Here is a 22,500-nt window from a genome sequence, read left to right as displayed (position 1 = left end):
GAAATGAGCAGAATTCGGTAAAATTGCATGTGTAATCCTTCGGGTTTTTTCCTTTTGACGATGACAATAAATAAGATCAAACCAGGGTTACACATTATTTATGAGACACAGTAGCCCTTAGTGTTTAGAAGAACCCAACATTGTGCAGAGTTCAACTTCCTCGTGTTCGTTTGGGCGCCGTAGGGCTGCAACATGGCACAGCTGCAGGTTGTGAGATACATACCCAGAACTGAAGGGAGCCAGTGAATATGCTGAAGGGGAAAACGATCAGATTAGGTGATTTCAAGCAATAAAATACCTACATAGTTTTCAAAATGGGGATAAATTGGAAAGGTGAGTGAAAGGTTACAATGAAGTTGCATCAGAGGAGAGCTGCGACCTTGAGGAAGGCTTCCAAGCAGTGAGGCTGGGTGCATGTGCCCTGCCTTTCCCCGCGTGGTCTTCTTGAGGGACACTGGACTGGTTCCTTTCAGCTCAATAACTGCTGGTTCAAAGTTTAGTGACTTAAATATTTTTACAGGCTGTATATGTCATGATCGAAGCTCTTTTAACCCATGAGAAAGCTGTTCGAGAAATTATAATTGCTCTTTAAAATGAAATCAAAGATAGAAACCCCCAGAGAAGTAGAAGAACCGTTGAAGTTTTATGATGATCTTGACACAATCTTCATGAAAGAATGTGTATGTGACCTTGCCATGAATAAATTTTGGTTGTCAATTAGAAGAAAATTCTCATCACTGCAAATTTGGGGAGCCTTGAACCACCTTTATTTGGATTTATTGTGGACAGGAAACAATTCATTTTAAGATGGAACTATTTTCTTTTGTTACAAGTGATTATTATAAGATGGTTACATGTGAGTTCAGGGAGTTAGATGATCAAAAAAGTCCCTTCCAGACTAGTTACTTTGTTCCTTAAAAGTTGTACAGCATAAAAAATATTGCTTGCTTTCATAAAGCAAATATTTTAATGATTGAGAGGAGTGTTTCATAACGTAGGGTAGCTGTATATCACATTTTGATAAAGAAACAAGGAGATAATATTTTTCTTAGTTTGTCTATGTAAACAAAAAGGAACCATTGATCTGCTGCACAGCGAAGACCAAGGGGAAATTAATTTTTTAAGGAGTCCAAGAGCTGTAAACTGACTGATGCTGCAGTCCCAGCACTGATGCTGAATCACAGTGATGGGRTGTTTTTTACAGCTTTTGTCATCAGCTTTATTATATGTCTAATGCCAAATACGAGGTTAGATTTTATCCCTTCTGTGATTTTTCATTTTCATTATCTATAACTAATGGAACTTCAGCATCAGAAAACGCTCTGTCTGGCAAAGGCAATTCCCATTGAGAAGTCGATCTCTGCTCAGGTGTTTTATAATATCAGTGCTGCTGTTGATGTTAATGCTACTTATTTGACAGAACAGTTGAGGTTGGAAAGGGCATCTGCAGATCTCAGATCTTCTAGTCCCGCTCAAGCAAGGGTGTCCAAAACACAGTGGCCAGGATTGTGTCCAGCGGCTTTGGGATGTCWCCATGGAAGGAGACTCCAGAGCCTCCCTGGGCAACCTGTGCCAGGGCTCAGTCCCCTCCCAGGACACTTGTTTGTCCTCATGTTCAGAGAGAACTGCCCTCTGCACATGGGTTTCAGGTTGTGCCCGTTGCCATTTGTCTGATCATCGGGTTTCTTCAGTGTTTAATCCTTCATTTCTGTATGACTGTACTGCTTATCATTTCATTTGGCCTTAGCTGGTAAAAAATAATAGATTCGTTATCTCAAGAGACTGTTCTTGGACTGAGTGGTCCGAGTGGTTGGACACTGATTTCCGAAGTACCACGCCAGAAAACTGCAACAAGCCCTTGTGCTTCAGTGCCAGAGTAGTCTGCTGTTATTTTCTTAAAARCAGAACTGAAAAGTAAATATTTAAAATGTTGAAAAAATGTTTTTGAATTATTCAAATTCATTCATTTTACTAGAATTAAAAATTCTACCTAAAAAAGCTGATACCTGAAAAAGCAGATATTGTTAGACAGGGACATCATTAGACGTCGTTTGTCAGAGCAGGCTTGACATTACAGATGGGCTGGAGCAGCCCCTCCTGGAGGATGGGGACAATCAGCATTAGGATGGGGACAACTCGGCAGCTCTTTGACAGTCATTTTCTGATGGAAAGCTAAAAAGGCTGGAATGAGACTCCTTGTCTGCTATGGAATGAGCTAACCTGGAAAGTCTCAGGCATTTGAAATTGGCTGGACACTTTCTAGAAGGGAAGTAATCTCCTTTCCTTCAGTATTAATAAGTGTAACTTTAAAAAATATTGATTCCATAAAGGAGAAGAGAGGGAAAAGTCATGAGGGGGGTCATTTGTTCAGAAATAAATGACATTTTCAGTATGTGCATGCAGTACAAAGATTGGTCTGAGAACTCTTCACTGTGGAAATGTTTAAGTGTTTTTTCATGTGCAGCATCTCCTGATAGAAGAGCTTCCTAACTGTCATCCCTTCAGAAATGATCAACATCAACATATTTTAATATTTATCTGACTCGGTCATTTTGTGTAGCTTTGTGCTTAAAGCAGCTGCTTAAAAAGCACAGATACACATATCATTTTTTTCATTTTCTTTACATTTTAGGACTAGGACTTCACAACTTGGACACTCACACTGCATTCCTTCTGGTGGCTTCAGGACTCAGAGCAGTTGTATAATGTCATATCTTGACCTTTTCCTGCCACATTTCTTGTCAGGAAGAAATTAAAACGACCTATCAKCCTGCTACATTTAATAGGCAGCTAGGGCTGCCCAGATTGGCATTAAAAATGGGAATACTGAAATATGAGGACTTAAGCAATTAGGTTCAGCAGTTCTAATAAGACATACAAWTGCCTTTTCTTTCTTTTCTAATTTTTGAAATTCAGTTGCTACACAATGACAGCCTTTACTGTGCAACACGCAGGCTTCGATAGCCTGTTGTTTGGGTTTGCAGAGCCCCAGTTTCCCCGTTTGTTTTCCATAGAGGTGAACCGCGCTGTTCATGCCGGGTGAACGGTGAGTTTCGAGCTCAGCCTGTCTGGCCGGGGAGGTCAGCGAGCAGCTKCAGGGGTGCTGGGGACAGAAAACACCTCGTTTTGTGTATCCGCGACGTCTGCATGATTCTGAGAGATTTCTTCATAAAACTGTTTAGAATCAGGACTCTGTGCATTGCTGCTAGCTGACGATTTACTTTGCTGAGTAATTTGCTTTAAAAAGGAATAGAATTCCTTTTTAAAGGAATTCTCGCATACCCACAAGGTGCTGCTGACCCGTTTTCAAGCGCTCCCGTTCTAGCTGGGAAGCTAATGCAGGAGCACCAGTTTCAGACCCTTCAGTAACAGTAACATAAAACCAGAAAAAMCTAAAACCAGGAGGTACGAGTGTCAGTTGCAATGTATTTTATGCCATGGATTAGCTGCATATGACCTTTAACTGGAGTGAAAACATGTTTGATTTTTGAAATATCTTTCCTTAGAATATAGGGAATGCTAAMATCCTGCTTGTTTTGGCAGAAAAAGCCAGAACACTCAGCAATGGCTAGCTTCAAAAGCAGATTAATTTAAATTAAAAAAGTGAACCCTTTTTCAAGCAGATCATGATTGACCATCGAAAAAGCAAACAGCCAAGGGAATGGCAGTTTATCTCTTGATGTTCTCCAGTCAAAACTTGAGGCAAGCACAAGCTTTCTTTTGGCTATGCCAGATTTCCCAGGGTAATTGGGTCTTGGTCCATGGCCTTGTTATGCAGCAGGTCAAATAGGATATTTGTTAAGAACCACAGAATCACAGAATGGTTGAGGTTGGAAGGGACCCCTAGAGCTCATCCAGTCCAAGCCCCTGCTCCAGCAGGGACACCCRGAGCACGGGRMACAGGGCGGCATCCAGGCRCCTTTGGAAGATCTCCAGAGAAGGAGACTCCACAGCCTCCCTGGGCAGCCTGGGCCAGGGCTCKGGCACCCTCACACCAAACAAGTTCTTCCTCACATGCACATGGAGCTGCCTGGGTTTCAACTTGCACCCATTGCCCCTTGTCCTGTCACTGGCCACCACTGAGAAGAGCTTGGCCCCWTCCTCCCTACATTGCCCCTTCAGGTACTTAGACATATTGATCAGATCCCCTCTCACCCTTCTCTTCTCCAGGGAAAACAGGCCCAGCTCACTCAGTCTTTCCTCATACGAGAGATGCTCCAGTCCCTTCCTCATCTCTGTCGCTCTCCGCTGGACCCTCTCTAGAAGCTCCACGTCCCTCTTGTCCTGGGGAGCCCAGAGCTGCCCCCAATGCTCCAGGTGCGGCCTCCCCAGAGCTGAGCAGAGGGGCAGGATCCCCTCTCTTGTCCTGCTGGCAACATCCTCCTGATGCAGCCAGGAGCCCATTGGCCTCCTTGGCATTTGGATCTCAAATCAGAAACTCCAGCACGAGCCAGGTTCAAACCTGTGGTTTTGTTGCTGCGTTTCAGGTACTACAGCGCGACCATCCTGCAGATGTCGGGCGTTGAGGACGACAGGCTCGCCATCTGGCTGGCCGCCCTCACCGCCTTCATCAACTTCCTCTTCACCCTGGTGGGAGTCTGGCTCGTTGAGCGGATGGGGCGCCGGAAGCTGACGCTGGGCAGCTTAGCAGGTGAGTGTTTCACACGAGAAAACTGTCCGTTCCTCACATACACGTGTAAGTTAAATGAAAATAAAGCACTAATTTTATCTAAGTTATTCTCTTCCAAACAGTAACTTTGACCTAGCTTCTCCCCCAGATTATTTAGTTTTTAAAGTACAGGCATATAGTACACCACTAGGAGCTAATTTTAAGAAAATATTTAGCATCTTTATTTTTCCAGATGCTATTTCGCCTTCAAAAAGTAGACTTGACAATTTGTTTAATTTTTATAGCCTTTTTTTCTTTTTTATAGCTTTTTTTTCAGCAAAAGGAATGAAATGCTTGGAACTTCAGAGTTGCTTGTTTAATCTTGTGCACATATGTGTATGTGATAAGTAATTTGTGCCTTATTAATGTGATTTCACATCATCTTATCAGGAGCTACTGGAGAAAGTGTGACAGGAGCCACTGTGGTGCTTTTCCAAGTAATGCACTTCTGCTCGTATTTATGTCAAATGGAATTAATACTGTAGTAATGGGRCATTAGTCAGGCTCCCAAAGGAGATACTAAAATAATGTATTGTGAATCTGTCTGTTTTGTCCAAGTGTTCAAGCCCCATCGCTCACTGACACAGCAAGCTGGAAAAGGCAGAGCTAGGAGGGGCCTTGCCTGTCCTCAGGCCTGTGCTCAATGTGTCCTGCCAGCCCAGGAACCTGAAGTGCYCGTTTTGGCTGAACAGTCTCTGCCAGGCACCTCTGGCTGAAGGTCTGAGAAGTTCAGACATTTTCAAGAATAAGATTTGGAAAAGAGAAGTGGTTCTTCCTTCTTTCCGAATGGTGTTTGCAGCTGGGACAGGTTGGAACAGTTGGACGCCTCCGTGGTTTCTTCTGTGAGCCCTGCCAGGGCTCCAAGCTGCGGCCTAATGCAACGCAGCAGAGAGGGGACCCCCCTGCCAAGAGCTGGCGCCGGCAATTTGGATGCAGTTCCCAAATTCCAGCAGTTAATTCRCATCCATAATGCGTTTATGTAGGCAGAGCCCTGACTGCTCTGCACCGTGTCACATCTGGTCTGATACGCTCTTGCCCAATCTTTGTATTAAAACATGCCATTTGGAGTCAGGTTGGCATGCCCAAGTTCTAATAAAACCAAATCTGTATTTTGTCTTGGAATCGAGAACCCTGAGACTGTTTCAGGATCCAGGTTCAGAAGTGTCAGGATAGAAGTGACTGGAGGAGCACGTCCCTTGGCTCATGAAACTTGAGCACAAACCTCCAACTGATACTTCTACCGCCATCCACATCCAGATTAGCTAAAATACAGGTCCCCAAGAAGTTCTTTATGTCTCCAACCAGTTCCAAGTGTTTCGGAGGGTAGAACACTGGACCATTCCCTAGGCTCACCAGTGCCCCTTGGGTTGGTTTTGTTGTTTCCTCGTATGAAACTGCCTTATTTCTTTGCTTTGGTGTGAAGTAAAGCTCTTTTTGCACCGCACTGATGCTTATTTTTTGGGATGATGCCTCTGCTTTTTTCCCTATTAGATTATGTCAAAATGTTACACTACTATATTACTATATTTTAAAATTGTAATAATATTATATTATTATACGCTATGCTCCCGATACCTCTGGGCAGCTCCTCCAGAGTTTATTGTCCATATGGAGCCAGTCATATAGGTTTGATTCCCATGTGAATTTTTCACAGAGAACTCTGTGGAGCTCCAATTTTTTTGCTTAATATATTCACAATTGTGAGCAGGAAATGTAGATATAAATGTCCCTTATAAAGCATATTAGTCATCGAGCAGAGGCGAATATAGAAATGAGGCAGGAAATGAACAAAGCAGAATGAAACGCGTAGGGTTATGTGTTTGTGGTATTTGGCCAAAAAATAATTGCCTGGTAAAAATATTCTTGGTCTTTTCTCTGTAGCTTGTTGCCTGCTGTCAGTTTGCATCATCACTTGATTCATGCCATGTTACTTACTCTGCTCTATATCCTATGGTCTCTTCTTAAGGAAAATGCAGTGCAACTAGTGGCACTGCTCAAACTGTGTCATCTCTCACCCCTGCTCAGACTTCTTTTATATAATAATAATTATATATATTTTATATATATATATAATTTGCAYTAAGGATGGATATGAGGTGTTTTACGTAGCCAGGGGGCTTGCAGAAGAAAACAATAATTATTAAATCTGGTGATGGATTTGATTTCACACTGTGTGTTTTCTCACGGGATGTACTTATTTTCCTTTGTGTTCTTCTTTGGTTTGCTTTCCTAAAGAAATTGACTTTCATGCTAAGTTATTAGGAGAGCTGCCTGTCTGCGCCTTGGAGAAACTGTGTATGCCCCAGCCTCCCATTAGAGAAAATGAGGAGAAAAGTCCTACCTTTGGCTGCTGCTCCAAGGCTTTGTTTGTAAAGGTTAATTGATTTAGGGTTTGTTAGATGAGAACCTGTGAGAATCATTAGTGAAGAGATAGCAACATTAGTATTTTGATTAAGTCTGCATGGTCTAAATTAATTTCATAAACTTGTGCAGCTCTTTTAGCTCTCTGAAAACATTTGGGAAAGGGCTGTTCTGCATTTGATTTAGAGTATTTTTATCATTTTGAAGCAACTCTTTTGAAAAATTGAGCCTTTCTGAGAGACTCGATAATAGTAATAACTGTAAATAAAAAAAAAAGTAAGAAAATAATAGTGAACTCCTGGCAAAAAAAAAAAAGAAAGAAAAAAATCCCTTTTTAGTTCTCTTTGCTGCAGTTAACTACTAGCTCTTATTAGTTTCCAGTTCATGTTATATGCTGGCATCAATTCTCTATCCTTTTTTGCTCTTTAGTTCTTTCTTCAAAGTTCCTCTTTGGGAAACTTGCATGTATTTTGAGAAATGCAGTAGCTGTTTCATTGGCGTTTTCTTTTTTCCCTTCAGAAACTGGCAATTTGAAAGCATGGTGGTATTTGGATATGTGACATATATTCAAATAATTGTCTTTTTTATGACAGAAAATCTAAAATATCTTCAGAATGCCACATTTCTGTTCCACCTCCTATAATGCTATACTGTAAATGGTATAAGTTTATTAATCATAGAAGAGCTTCCCACAGAGTGAAAATATAGTAAACTTCGGGTATCAAATTTGCCTGTTTAGTCCTTTTCCAAAGAGGTAAGAAATTTGCAGACATTCTGTAAGAGAYGGTTAGTGTATTTGATTAAGTTGAAAGACAGACATATCCTATTTATAATGAACATAAATAAATAAGATTGTAGTCTCTGTCTAACGATATTTGCTGTCTGGTTTATGGCATTTTGAAAGTCCAGTGCATCTAGTACAAAATCCTGCATTCATTAGCATACCTAGGCAGTGTAGCAATACAAAATAAGCAGAGAATAAGATGAACTTCACTGTTTTTTTTTGTGGTGGAGAGGTATTTTCTCCACATACAGGTTTTAAGATACTAGCCTCAGAAGCAGGTCTACCAGTTCAGGTAAATAAGTGCTCCAAAAATCCCCCGTTCGTGCCCACTCCTGTCCATTGGCCGTGGCTGCTGCAACGACGTCCTCAAGAATTATTTCATTACGCAGATCCTGCTACTTAAGATGCTATTTATACCCCGGGAGGAATTTTTCGTGCAGTTGATGGCTTAGTCTGCTAGAAAGCCTCATTTCACATTCCTTTTTCATTAAAAAGCCCACCCCCCAAAGAAACTCAGTAGGAAACAGGTAATGTGCAGTTCCTAGGCACGCTCAGCAGTGTGACCTTTTAAGGTTTCTCATGTAGTTGTGTTTTTTAAAGGATTACACACCTGCATTTTTGAGAAAATGAGTTTTGCTCTCACAGAGAGAGCAAAGAGAGGATGGTAAGTAGTTAGAATTGAATAAAACGTTGTTCATTTGCCCTCAGCCCTCCAGCTAAACCATTGCACACCGCTAGAGCACTGCCCTCCAGCTGGGCTGCCCTTCAGTGGCTTCTGAGTCTCTGTACAGTGAGGAGAATGCCAGGAGAATTAGTATCTATTTCCCAAACAAAGGCCTCATTTTGTGTTTTTCCTTCCAGAAGCCTGCAGATCAGGCTATACTTGTTCTTGGGGAGCTAGGAGATCAAACATACCACATAAGCAGTGAGGATACAAATAGATGTGCACAGCATTTTGCATAAGATAGACTTAGAGTAGCAGGATGTGGAGGTTTTATTAGCGTATTTATTACCATGCTCTTCCCTAGCAGGCCTGTCCTGTGTGCACTTGAAATGGGAATTCAGAATCTGCAGTTGGGCCCTTTTATGGCATTTCTATGCATGTCAAATTTATCACAAAACTGATGAAGAATTCAACACTTCTCAATTTTACAGGAAAGTTTGGCAGTGGGAAGAAGGGTGGTGATTAAAAGTTGTTAGTAAATTTTAATAATCTTCCTCACAAAAGGGAATATATCCATTCGCTCCTGCAGTCTTGAATTTCACATACCAGAAAGAGCTTCAGCTGATTAATTGGGTGTCTGGATGGTAAATCTGATGCACTTACCTTCAACATCTAGCCTAATTCCAGACGGGGATGTAAAAAGGATGGTGTTTTCCCTAAATCCTTATTATGGGGAGTGCAGTGTGCATAATGATGGAGTGTCTTGCTTTCCCAAGCACAGCAGAGTTCGATGGGGAGTTATTTCATGTTCTGTGAAGAAAATAAGTATCACATGGCTTTTTGTCTGTATTTTTAGGTACTGGTGTAGCACTCATTATCCTAGCTTTGGGATTTTTGCTATCAGCACAGGTCTCGCCAAGAGTCACACTTACTCCACCAGATCCTTCACATCACAACTCTACCTGCACGAAATACAGGTGAGATGTCATGATCATTTAATCCATCAAAGGGTTGGTTTGTTTACTTGTTTTTCTTTTTTTTTTTTTTTTCCCAAATAACTTTTTTACAATCTAATGTGAATAATGAGCAGATATTCACACAGCCTAGTGAGGGGATATAACTTAGAAACCTCAAGTTGAAAGCCTTAATTCCCTTAATGGAGAAAATAAGAGTCTTCACTTCCATTCTCTCAGTGACCCTCTGGATTTTCTTGGATTAAACGAGACAGGCTGCAGGCTTGACATGAGTTCTCCCTGGTGTATCAGAGATGCTGCAWTTCCTAGTGGATACAAGGTTATGAATGTTTTTAAAATATGATTTATAAATATGCTTGCAGTTGCTAGTCTACACATAGATTTGTCTTATGTCATAACTGTTAACTCTGGAAGAATGTATTCTTTGCCTTTGGTTTTACTGAATCAGAAATCCTTTAAAACAGTGATAATTACAGGCCTATTAATAATTCAGAATAAATACAATTTGGGGATCTTTTTGTCYATGCCAAATTGCAAACGATACTTTTGTTTGCAATTATGGTTTCAAGTTACTGTTATTTTCTGTATTTTGTGTCATTTATTCACATGTTTATGTCATCCCTGAAACAATTTTTAGTTGTGTCCCAAAATCTCTGCCTTACATGTGTTTGTGATAGAGATAATCATCGAGAAATGAGAATTGTGCTTCTGGTTTCACAGAGATGGTGGCCAAACATGTCCATGTTTTGCATATGCTAAAGCRTGGTCTTACTGACAGATTCTGAGGAGCTGAAACCTTCCAGATCTCTGGGGAGTGACAGSAAGGTGCTGGGCTGCAAAAGAAGATTCTGAAGAGCACTGCATGCTGTCACATGTGGGGATCYCTTCATGAAAATACTGTGTTTTCACTTGTTTTGCACTGCAGTTAATACCTGTGTCATCTACTTATGTTGCTATTTTGGGGACTTGCCTATCCAGCTTTTGCAAAGGGTGAGTGATCTATTTAAAGGATGTGAAGGGAGAAAGAAGCTCCAAATGCTCTCATTTCAGGCTGAGGTGATGTCAATAGCAGGATGCCAAAAGGATTGGCCTGCGACTTAAGATAGCTATTAGGTAAGGATGTCTGGAGAGAGCTGATGTGCTATTTGCAGAGCACAAATCTTTGTTATTTTCTAAAGCTAGATGATTATATAACCTGAAACAGTATAAAATTTGTGTAGAAGAGCTACAAATAGATGATCTTAAAAAGTATTGAGTTATTTGATGCATTTTAGATTTTTCCAGTAAACCCTAGCTGTTCAGGAAGAAAAGTTTGACTATTTGTGGTCCATAAACTGAATGAAATTGTAAAGAAAGCTTTTGCCATTAGAAAGCAGATAGTGTGCAGCATTCCAGCCCCAACAGAATATAAAAGTCGGAGCTTTTCTTGTCTCATGCAGCAAGTTTTATATCAGTGGCATCCATGGCAAAACTCCAGCATAACATACATGGAAGAAGAGGTGAGGCCTGCAAACCAAAGGAAAACAAACAGCTGGGCTGTGTTCATTGAGGCCAGCCACTCCCTCCTTTTTGGCTCTGGAGCTGTTCCTCAAGGCAGTTACAATCTTGAGACAAAGAGATCTTCAAACGTGAGGCTTTGGGAGAGAATATCTACCCTGCAGAAAGCCCAGCCTTACACATACTTCATATGCTGCTCCAAGTATAAGTTGAAACTCAGGTTATGCAGGTAGCAGTTTGCCTGTAGGTAGAGGCAACCTGTAAGGTAGGGTAACAGGTAACATGTAGGTAGGGTTGCAAATGTTACTGTAGGGATATTTTCAAATTAGGTATTCAATCAAGGTATCGAGGTAAGATGAAATAACTTTAACTTAACAATAGCAGTGTGTTATTTAATCCRTGTTTGGGTTGCCTCAGGATAACTGCTTTTTTTACATGTTGCTTCACATTGCATCTTGCACGCCATAAAGCAGTGCAAGAAGATTTGGAAAAGAAAAGACAGCAGGACTTCAGAAAATCAGCCCATAGTGACCTGTCCCTGTAGCTACAGTGAGTGGTTTTAAATACACCTGTCTCTGCAAATGAGGCTGGTAGGCTCTCATCGAATGGTGATGCTTCCCCGAGGTGCTGTTCTCTTAAGTCAGAGTTTAAATCAGTTGGCAGATTCGCAGCTTGTCCATCTCTGAGGACGTGGGTGTTTCCCACATTTGTCATTGCCAAAGTGTATTTATAAGTTTTCATACTGTCAGCAAAATGTATTTGCTGACAGAACTCTCACAGATGCTGTGCAGAGCAAAAATGCTCATCATGTTTGCAAATATGTTGGGTTATAGCAGGTGTGAGTGTCCATAATGAAAGCCTCGGAGTTACTGCAAATGCTCTGTTTGTTTGCTGACTCCTTAGATCAGTGCTCCTCAGCTGCTAGAATAAAAATGAAGATGGAGACTTCAAGAAATAAAGAACACAGTCATTATGCAGCTCGAGAAAGCACCTAGCAGTTCAATACCCCATTCTGAAAGAGTCGTGCCAGGCAAGCAGTGCTGCAAATTAACTGTACCAGCTTTCAAGCAAGAAACAAATAAACAAACAAGATACACTGCAGATATCCAGGAAAATATGTCCTCTGGGTGTAGGGACATGTCATATCATAATTGATGAGGAGTTAAAAAGTAATCTCTAAGTCAATGCAAACCCTGAAGTACTCTTATTCACAAGGACATCATGAAAGTAACATTTACAAATTCAGCAGGACACCCTGGACGTGGAACTTCTCTTGGCTTCCTCCCAGATGGAAGTAGGCAGGCGTTTCGTTGAGGGGAATCAAGATGAAGACTCTCCTATGTGCCATCCTTAAATTGAGCTTCATTTTCACACTTAACTTGTGTAAGATTATATATGTGATCACAGCATGACCACTTCACTTCCATCTTGATCTGCCCAGAAGAGCAGCTGTGATCCGTGTTACTTTTTATGAGTCTTCAGAGAAGTTTAGAGGCAAATTTAGGAGAACAAAACAGCATCCCAGAATTCGTTTTCTTAGAAATGGAAAGACTGTGGATGAGCCAACCATTCCTATCATTGTCCYGAGTACCCAGAACTCTGACCCAGAACCAGTTCCTGGTTTTCCAGTGACTTGTTTGGTTCAGGGAAGAGGTTAAATCTGGGGCACTCCACTAACTACCCTCTTTTCCTAGTCTTTGGATAGTGAAAGATGTGATCATCCCACTCCATGTGTCTCTAGGAAGGGGGCCCATCTCTGCAAAACCACCATGGTCCCATCGTTGCCATCTATTCCAACTCCTTTCTTCTTTTATCCATATGTCTGTCTATTTTCCTGTTCTTTTAAATATTTGGCTGGCAGTAGGAGAAGGAAAGAGAACTTGTCCTGCCTAGATAATGTTTTTGTCTGCAGCTGCAATATGAAAATGGTAACTGTTGTTTTGATCTTAGGTTAACTCTGACGTTCCTGTCACAGGGGACCAWTGCCGGTACAAAAGCACTTTCTCAGGTTCCTTCCCAAACTGATCATCCAGAGAGTTTCATTAAAATAACACAGGCAGTGCCAGCTGTGCTGAGCACACAAGGGCTCTGTTGTTCGTCTTGGAATTAGTCACCCTCACATGGTTGAGCTTCCTAAAGCCGTTGAACAAATACACGTCACTGAGCGAGATGAAGGCACCCATGYCTAGCCCTGGTACATGTCAGCTATACAAGGTAGTTGGGAAGAGGTATATTTTCTTTATGAATTAAGCAAAAACATTTAATTGTGGCCTGTCCCAAAAAAACTCAGCTATATGCCGTAACAGAAACTCATTTTGTTGTATAATAAGTGTATTAGCCACTATACTTTTATTTTCCGGAAATAACTCATTAAGAATCTAAATTATCTGCAAAATAGACATCAGGATTTATCATACAGATGCTGTATCACAGAATCGTTATGTTTCTCATCTTATTTTTCTAAGGTCAAAATGATTGGCATTCTGATAACTTAGTATTGCAGTAATAAATTWGATAATTCCGTGTTTCCCCATTAAGACCGGAGAACTATGAGTATATAAGGAGATAAACAGAGGTTTCAGAATGCTTTTGCCAGCTCTTATAAAATGTATTGAAGGTTTTGATTCACAGTTTATGTTGTAGAATTACCTATCTGTAGTCACACGTTTACTAAGTGCATAGTAAGACTATACTAGTTGCCAGTAATTTTCCTTTTGTTGGCATTCTATTCTTGTAAATCAGAACTTAACAATTTAATTTAAAATCACAGGGAGAGAAATGAATATATGAATTCAATGTGATGGGCATGTTTAATTTGAACAGAATTTGGGGAAGAATTCCTCTTTCACAACATTTTTTGCATCTTCATAAAGCTGYGGGAAGCTGCTCATCTGAACTGTAATGACTGTAGTGTAAAGCAAACTCTCTGTAATCAGTGATATCATTTCAATTTACCTTGTTCAACTTGGCTTGAAGTATTCAAACACTAAAACATTGAAACATCACCCCTCTATTTTACACCGTTACAATATTTCTATTTTACAATAACTGAAACAATAGTAGAGAATTGTTTTGTGAAATCTTCCATGCGATGTTATTACGGTGCACATGGTGTGTAAGCTTCAGTCACACAAGGATGGTTTTAATCATGTTGAACAGGGCTAATGTCCTGTCTACACAGAAGCTACGTGTCTGTAGGAGCTCTTTGGAAGAATAGTCTGAAATGGTCAAAATAAAGGCACGTATGGTCAAGTCAGTTCTGATTATGTGTGTTGCACAGTTTCAGGTATAATTCAGGGTGCTGCTGTGCTGATGCTAGATAGATAGAGAAAAAAAAGATCATGTAAGACAAGAGACAACTGACTTCTACGTGCGTGTAGATGAGGAGACTTTTGGTATGATATTAGCATTCCAGCAGTCTGCTGCCAGGAGGTTTACAGGAAAGATGTAATGAAGGTATTTAAGCAAAGTAAGGTTTGCAGAGAGAGCAGTTTCTGTTACTGCACAGTTATACAAATATTACCTCCTCAGGTCTACACCAGAAGCAGCAGAMACCAACCGTTGCTCAGAGTTTATAAGTTAAAGGCAAGCTAGGCTTTGGAAGGAGAGTTTTAAGGGAAGTTTTAAAGTGAGCTGGTATATTTATGTGTGGCTGGCGTGTTGAGAGGGATTCAGCACTGGTCAGAACAGTCTGAGTTGTCTGCAATAGAACAGGAGCCTGGCTTGGAGATGACGAAGCTGTGGTAATCATACTTGAAGGTAACTGTAGTTTAGATCGGATGAAACAGCTGTATGCCAAGTTGTGGTACTGCAGGTAGCCCAGGAATCCTGTGGTTGTGCATGGCAGCTTTCCCTCGTGGACAGCACTGATGAGATACGGGCCTTCTCCAACTCGCTAGCAGTAGGTATTGGCAAATAGGCTGCTGAAGTTGAGTTGCTTGTAATAACAGGAAAGTGGTTTTGAAGTCCCAGCAAGTGTTTCCACTTTATTAAATCTTTTATTATGTTTTCTTGATATCTTGAAGTAATATTTTGCAGTTCCCAGGCTTTTTAACCACCTACAGTAACCTCTGCATTCTTTCTCTAGTGATATTTAACCAAAATTTGCTGTCAAGACTTAGGTTACCCTTTGGGAGCAATAGGGGAACATAAGGAATACAAWGAAGTACTTAATTTCATTTTTTAGGGGCAGTGAAGCATGTGCAGACAGCATGAGGCCTCAGAAACACAAATCAGGCAGTGTTAAACAAGGAGTTAGCACCTCACCGAAGTGCAATTTCTGCTTATAATTTTTCTCTTATTCCTTTTTCCCTTATGAAACCTGGCAAAACAGAGCTGCTCTTGCAGTGAGGCTGAACTCAGCAGTCCAGGCCATTTTCATTCAATTACGGCTGGAGGAAGAGGCCTTCTCTTATTGTACGTATGAGAACAGCTGCAGAAACCCAAGGAGAGCTGGATGCCAATGTCCCCGCAGCGTGCAGGAGCTGTGCGAGCCTGGCAGACAGTGCTGATGCTTTCCCTACCCCAGCTGTAGAAAAAGAAGCACAGGGTTGCACAGGAGAGAAAGCAAAATAGTATTTAGCTCATTGGCAAGGTGAAGGTAGAGGGTTCTGGGAACTGTTTGTGCCTTTGGAACAAAGGAGTCGTTGCATAAAGGGCATAAACAGTGCAGAAAGCAGAGAGGGAAGCGGAGAGCATGMCAGGTAAGATCACAGCTCCATCTAGCCTGCCATCCTGCTTGCAATAGAAACAAATAGCAAGCTGGAAAGAGCAGCAAACGCAACAGCCATAAAATGACGCTGTCTTCTAGGCTCCAGTGAGCTGCAGCTTGTTCATCCCTTCTGCGGGGTGGGATAATCCTCAGCAGGTGGTGCAGGACCCTCCTCTCACTCAGGGAGCATTTGCTGCCTTTCCGTGAGGAGAACCATGTTCAGGAAAATGAGTATTTGCCCCATGCAGAGCAGGAGCACCAGGGTCCACAAGCTCATGGCAGCGAAACCCACCCCAGTGCTGCCAGTCAGGGTACAAGCAAAATATTCTGTGTGTTGTGACTGCATCGGATTTACACATGAGACTGAGTGCTTCTGCTGAGTGGTTCTGCAGCATGTGCTTAATGAGACCGATCAATCTAAAACAAGAAGAAAAGAATATCGCTAAGCAACAGGCATGTTTCTGAATGTCTTGTTATTCTGAGAGGCTGCCTGTGTGGTAAATGTGTTACATAATGAGAAAGAACTGTATASTGCAGAATATATTGTTAGGATCAGGTTTTATTTCTCTAGCTGGATGATAGTAACATTAATACAGTTTTATRGTTAGGTAATACAGAAGACAAGTTGGAAGTTGCTAAAAATGCAACAGAAGGCAAGCTTCATCAAGTATTTTGAGAGGAACAGTTCAGAAACTGAGGTTCAGATTGAGAAAAATGAAATAATCTGTCAAGAAGAGAAATGCAGAAGAAGGGCATGGGCTAAAGGTCTTTTATTGCAGAATCACTCAACAGAAGATGGCAAGGTGCAATCTGCAGCTCGAATTAAAAGACTCCAGAGAATTGTAGGGTAGTCACACTTGCAAGGTCATCCTACAAATCTACAGCGCAATATGGAATGACAGGCYGGGTGTTCTGAGCCGGGTGTTCTCCATTTCTGGAGAAAATGTAGGGAAAGAAGCAATTGCAGAGCTTGTACTGGCATTTTGAGGGTTCCTTTAGCAGGATGGAGAATTTGTTCATTCTGTTTATGGACTTCAGGAGAGACCAGAGAACTGCGCTAAAGAAAACCCAAAATTGTAAATTCTTTATCAAGAAAAAAGAATATTTAGCCAGCCAGTTAAGAATAATATCTGTATAGTTTGAAGTTTCCTGAGGAAGAGGAGGGCACTGTGATCTTTGGGATCAGGGTGCAGCCTCAGGAACGGTTCATAGGACCAGCGGCTCCAGGGCAGAGCGTCCCGAAGGCTGGCGGAGCTCCGAGCAACAGGCACTTGCTAGCAGGGAGGCAGCGGTGTGAGGCTTTCCAGGCTCCACACCTGGTCGGATGAAAGGGTCTTCAGAGCGAGGAGGCCTCGGCTGAGCTGGAGACTAGAGGAGAGAGTTGTGGCTTGGCGGTGCCCAGTCCCTGGGCTGCCCTGCTCCGACGGCGAAGCGGAGCTGAGAATCCCGGCAGTTCCTCGGAACAGGAGCCAGGATCTGGAGGCTTCCCGGGGCCACGTGGCCAGGTGGCCACTTCCATATTCCCTGTGGTGTGGCGGCTGCCGCGCTGCCGAGGCCAGGACATCTCCGGGCAGGAGATGGCCGCCATGCTGGGTTGCCTCGGAACCGCCTCAGGAGCGCCTGGCACAGGCCCCACTGAAAGGCCCTGCCGCTGTGGTGCTCCCTGCCGTCCTCAGCGTCGAGTCACCCCTGCCAAGTGCCCAGATCCTCAGGAACCATCAGGCTCTCATCTAGGACCTGGCTATCTGAAAATTTGCCACTAGCTTTCCCCTGAGGAGCCATTTCCAAGGTGCTCCCTCCCACCCCTAGCACGGATACAAAACTTTCGTGGCAAAACTCAGGGAAGACATTTCCCATTTCTGACCGAATGCAAATTTCCTTCTTGCCGTAGCCCCCCGGGGACTTTTGGTGCAGAGCTTTTTAAGCCGTGACTGCTCCACATGGGAGGTCTGAATAAGTAGCAGTGTAGATTCATTATTCTGCCTAATATTTGGGCCGAGCTGATAGGAATGAATATTGCGGGGCAGAAAGGAGATGAGTAGCAGGTAGTTTAAATGTCAATAAGCATTGTAGTGTGAATTCCTTTTCCTGGGGTAGTGTGTGTCCTGATTTATCTACAGCACAATGAGCATGGAAGAATCTCTGCTCAAGTTTGAACTGTGTGAATATTTCTTATTTAGCAAGTAATAATGAGGCTAAAGTGAATTGTAAGCCTGAAGTTCTGATATAGTTCTGATATTTTATTTCCACTTCAACTTTTTGAGAGAAAAAATTAAACTGCTTCAGCACTTTTTATCATTTTGCTTTGTTAAAAAAAAATCCTGCTTCTTTCAGCCTGGGTCTTCACATTTTTATTTAGTAACTGGTAAAGATTTTTTTTTAATAATATTGTGAAATAGGTATAGCATGTATGTGGTCATGTATATAAATGTATATATATGCATGATATTTTTCATATATATAGAAAAAATGGGTACTTACAAGAAGTGATGATAATCTACGTGAAGTCAACACCAAAATTTGGAGCTGTGATAACATAAGGCTCAGAAAAAATGCTAGGTGGTGTGAACAAAATACCTACCTTAAGTCCATTGGGAGTTAGATGTGAAAGGGCTTTAGGTGTCCTTTTATATTGAATTTCTGGGTTTTCCCTTACATAGACTGGGCTTGTCTCTGAAAGCAGAGGTCAAAGTCTATGGTATGAAATTGCTATATAACTAATAATAGTTTCCTATTCGTAGCCCAAAGGCAAAGATTTTTTTGGATTTTTTTTTTTTTTTTTTAATATTTGGCATTTAACTTTTCATTCAGAAAAACAAGCATAAGGAAAGCTGTGGAAAATAACTGAGCAGTAGAAAGTAACCATTTTAAATTATTTAGACTGTTATGTGCAACTATAACTTCTGGTATTTGGCAGCAGCCTTTATAATGCTGAATGCCACCTGCAGCACTCAGTTACACTCAATAAGACTTGAGGAGCCCCTGAACTCACAGCCACGTAGGTGGACCCTGGAGTCAGTAACCAAATTCCTGGAGTTTTCCGGGACTGCTGAATAGGGAAGGGAGGGAAGGTGGGAGAGATGGATGACTGATTGAGGTACCTTCTGCCCTGGAACTGGCAGATTCCTGATACCACTTCCAGAGGATGATACAGAGGATGATGCATGAAAAGAACACAGTAGGACAGAGTAATCAATGCAGAGTTCACTTCTGTCACTTGTATCATGCAGTGATTTTTGTGAGGATGCTGAGATAGATGATGAGGCATCTGGTCCCTGTGCTGCCCTTTCCTGGCAAGAGCACAAGAAAAACCCAAAACAAATGATACCATCCTGTCAAATTGTCATTTCTGTAAACTCTTGTGTCCTGCTTATTTTGTCTGGTATTGTGTATTTGACTGTTATTTCTGCTAGTAAGAATAGAGTTAGATAAACCTTGAATCCTGAAAAAAAAGTGTTTATGAAAATTTGTATTTAAATAGGTCTTCCTTTTCTTTGTTGTTTCAAGTCTAAAAGGCATCATGGCTCATGTAGTGCTCCACGTTAGCATTTAATCAATTCAAAGATTTTTCTGAGATCGCTTTCCATGCCATTTCTGAATAACTAAAGAGAACTTGGATAGGTAAATTTGCAAGGGATAGCTCTGGTTTCCTGTCTCAAATGGCCTTGATGATGATGTAGTCTAAATTTGTTCATTAGTCATAATTGTCACTTGATGTCTCCTTCTCTGTAGTCAAAATGATGCAGTGTATCCAAAGGGGATTACTGGTTAAAGACCACTTTAATGCATGATTCTTTCTTTTCAAACCTATTTTTTCTTTGTTTCTTTATCAAAATTTCCTCCATGGATGAAGACTTGTGCCGTCTGATCAGGAATCACTGAGAGATATACAGGTGACCTCACACTTCTACTGGAATAGGGTACAGAAAAAGGAAAAACACACACTTGTGTGTTTGCCTAGGACTGCTCACATGCAGGTTTATGTGTGAATGTGCTAATTCACAAATAGGCAAACTCTGAAAGAGAAGTCCCTCCAGGACTATGAAATATGAAGCCACATTTCTGGTTCTGGAGGACCTTTTCTCAAGCATCGTAGGGAATTAGGTAGGGAAATGATCATCCCATGGTTACTTTTGCCTTTCTATTCTGTTTTGGCTATTTCTCTTGTTTTGTTTCCACCACCAGTAACTCGACTATGCACATTCCCAGCCATTGCTTTGACATATACACTGCTCATGTACGTCTTTCTTTCTTTCTTTTTCAGTTACTGCAATGGTTGCATGTTAGATCCAGACTGTGGTCTCTGCTACAAACTGAATAAATCAAGYGTTGTTGAGTCCTCCTGCATTCCTGTTGATAAAGACTCTACAGTGAAAGCAGCTTGGGGCAGGTATGGCACTTCTCAGCATTTTCTGGTCTTAAGCTTTGCAGCTTATTTTATGCTGTTGAGAATACTTTTGCATTTACATAAAATGGTACTTCTAAGATAGCAGGGGGAAAAATTATTATTGGAAAAAATGGAAAATTAAATTCTAACAAACTTTGCAAATAAAAGCCTCTCCTGGAGTATGCTCACGTTTCTGTATAGTTCACCAATTGGAATGTATAGCAAAAGCACACAACCAATTAGGAAAGTAATCTTTTCCCTGATACATTTATTCATTGAAGGTGGCATGTTCCCTAGATGTATACTTAAAACCCTCCCAATTAATTTTCTTTTGAAATGTTTTAATTAAAGCACGTCTTTTGAATATTGGCCTGTTAGAAAGCCAATTGCTCACTGAAGAATCTAAAATGAAAAAGAATGGAAAGGTTTAAAAACCAGAAGCCCAGTTTGCAGCTACAGATTTGTGTGTTCCCCTGCTTAAAAGTAGCATCGTGGTATATCCTTTGCATGTGGGGTGTTAAGACGTATGCATTCATAGRCAGAAAGGTCACAGAATAACTCCAAAATATATCATGCCTATTTCTTAGGGAGCGTTAACATTTCTACACCACTTGTACCCCGTGAACTATTTGGGCATCATTTAAAGGACTGGGAGATTTGGTGGGGAGTGAGGTTTATTATTCAGAAGTTGAAGCACAGCACTCGAGTGCTGGGGAGTCATGTGGGATAGAGTATGGAAATACCAGCTAATTACAAAATTGTTAACATAAAGTGGTGCTAAAATCGTCTCCCTTTTGATTTCAGTGCTAACAAAATGGCCTGCCTAGATCTGTAGCTCTTTGCAGATGCAGAATAGGATAGGATAGTTCCTTTGTAACCTGATTTGGAAAGTACTGCGATAATCTGGAGACTGTTGGTGACAAAATCTTGTCCCTTCTGACTGCTCTGTGACTGTCTTTCACCGCACGTTATCCCCTGCGCTCACCTTGCACATTAGCCAATGCTCTGATGTGCTCTGCAGCACTTGGAGTCTCAGTACTCCTATTTCTCAGATACCAGATCTGTCTCTGTATTATAAATCTGTGTTTGTTTCATGCACGCCGCTGTTTTAAGTACCATTTCTGTGGTCAGGATAATCCTAATAGCCTGCAGTAAGGCATAAATGGAATCATAAGCTTGTTATGGGTGATTGATAGATGAATCAAAGTGTATTCATTAGGCAGTTTTCTTGTGTAACATGTAGTAAACGTGGGCATCAGTAATCCTTTTATATTTATGATTCATTCGTAATAGCASTCCCTGCTGAACAGCCTATTGGAGCAAATTAGGTAGAAAAGAAGATATTTTTTTCCATTCCATATGGTGCCATACAGTATTTCTATACTATACAATAATTCCATGGTATAAAATGGAATCTTTCACCAGACAATGAAACATCTTCAATTTGTTTTATAGGTTATTGTTACAGTGAAAATCCTAACACAAAAAAGGAAGACCAATGGAACAGCTGCATTTCTTTTTCCAAAGGTTTATCTCCAGTCCTAGTATTTACTTCATTAATTGCTAATCTTGTCTCCAGCTCATCTCTGTAATCAGGAAGTGATCTCTGGCATCTGGGAGACATCCCTGTAGATTTTGACTTTGGAGCTAAGCAGGGCTCATATCCCCATCCTCCCCAGCTCGGGTTCCTCAAAGTGTGAGTTCACTTTACAGCAAAAACAGAGCCGCAGGCTTTCCTCTCTGACCACAGGGATTGCCACAGGGAAAATTGCATGATTACATTTCCAGCTGTTGCTCAGAGCCGTCGGAATCACTCCTACCTCTCTGCCAGCGCAGTGGCGATGAGTACCTCAGACAAACTAAGACACCATTGAAGAGATTATATTCGTACCGATGCTTCAAGTTGTATCCCTTCATTTCTCAAAGTTACTTTGCCATGTGCTGGATTTAGTGGCAATTATTTAAAAAATACATAGCATTTTTGCAACGGGAAAGTGGTTTAATAATTTGAAAGGTGCCTGAGACCCGTGAGCATCTAGTAACTGTATAGTTCCCACCTGCCACCTCGTTGCCGGGTGTTCCCGTGGTTTGGTGCTGTCTAGGGTTCACTGAACGGGCCTAAAGCCTCCCCAATTACTGTGGCCTGATCTGTCCCTACTCTTCTGCCAAAAGCTTTCTCAGGAGGAGGAGACTCGGGCTGTTCTCTGGGGGTTTGTCAGCCCTCAGTTTGCCCAGGCAGTGGCAATAGCAGCAGCTTCCTTGTCTTCCCCGATACCAGAGATTCAGAGAAAGGGACTTCTGCTGTGCTCAGATAGACTGCGCAGTGCAGGGCATCCCCCTGCCTCCGTGTTTGGGGTTGGGCTGTGGTTTTGCTGCAGGGAGGCTGGGGCTGCAGCCACAACGGGGAGCCTCCTGTCCCCCTGCACGCGTGCCCTGCATGTGCAGCCCCATAG

The 22,500-nt window shown here is 41.7% G+C and overlaps 1 protein-coding gene across 1 annotated transcript in view; it reads left to right on the top strand.

The window, feature by feature from the left end:
* SLC2A13 (solute carrier family 2 member 13) overlaps positions 1 to 22,500 on the top strand; it is a 125,038-nt gene that overhangs the window by 77,295 nt on the left and 25,243 nt on the right. Inside the window, exons 5-7 of the mRNA XM_026046380.1 lie at positions 4,488 to 4,651; positions 9,335 to 9,455; positions 19,925 to 20,050. Of these exons, the coding sequence (XP_025902165.1) occupies positions 4,488 to 4,651; positions 9,335 to 9,455; positions 19,925 to 20,050 (411 nt within the window). The remainder of the gene's footprint in view (positions 1 to 4,487; positions 4,652 to 9,334; positions 9,456 to 19,924; positions 20,051 to 22,500) is intronic.

Source organism: Nothoprocta perdicaria, unplaced genomic scaffold (genome assembly GCF_003342845.1).
Source record: "Nothoprocta perdicaria isolate Ctin4 unplaced genomic scaffold, notPer1 scaffold_44, whole genome shotgun sequence".
NCBI classification, from domain to species: Eukaryota; Metazoa; Chordata; class Aves; order Tinamiformes; family Tinamidae; genus Nothoprocta; species Nothoprocta perdicaria.
Note: the sequence above shows the minus strand (reverse complement) of the source record. Positions and strands in the feature narration are given on the sequence as shown.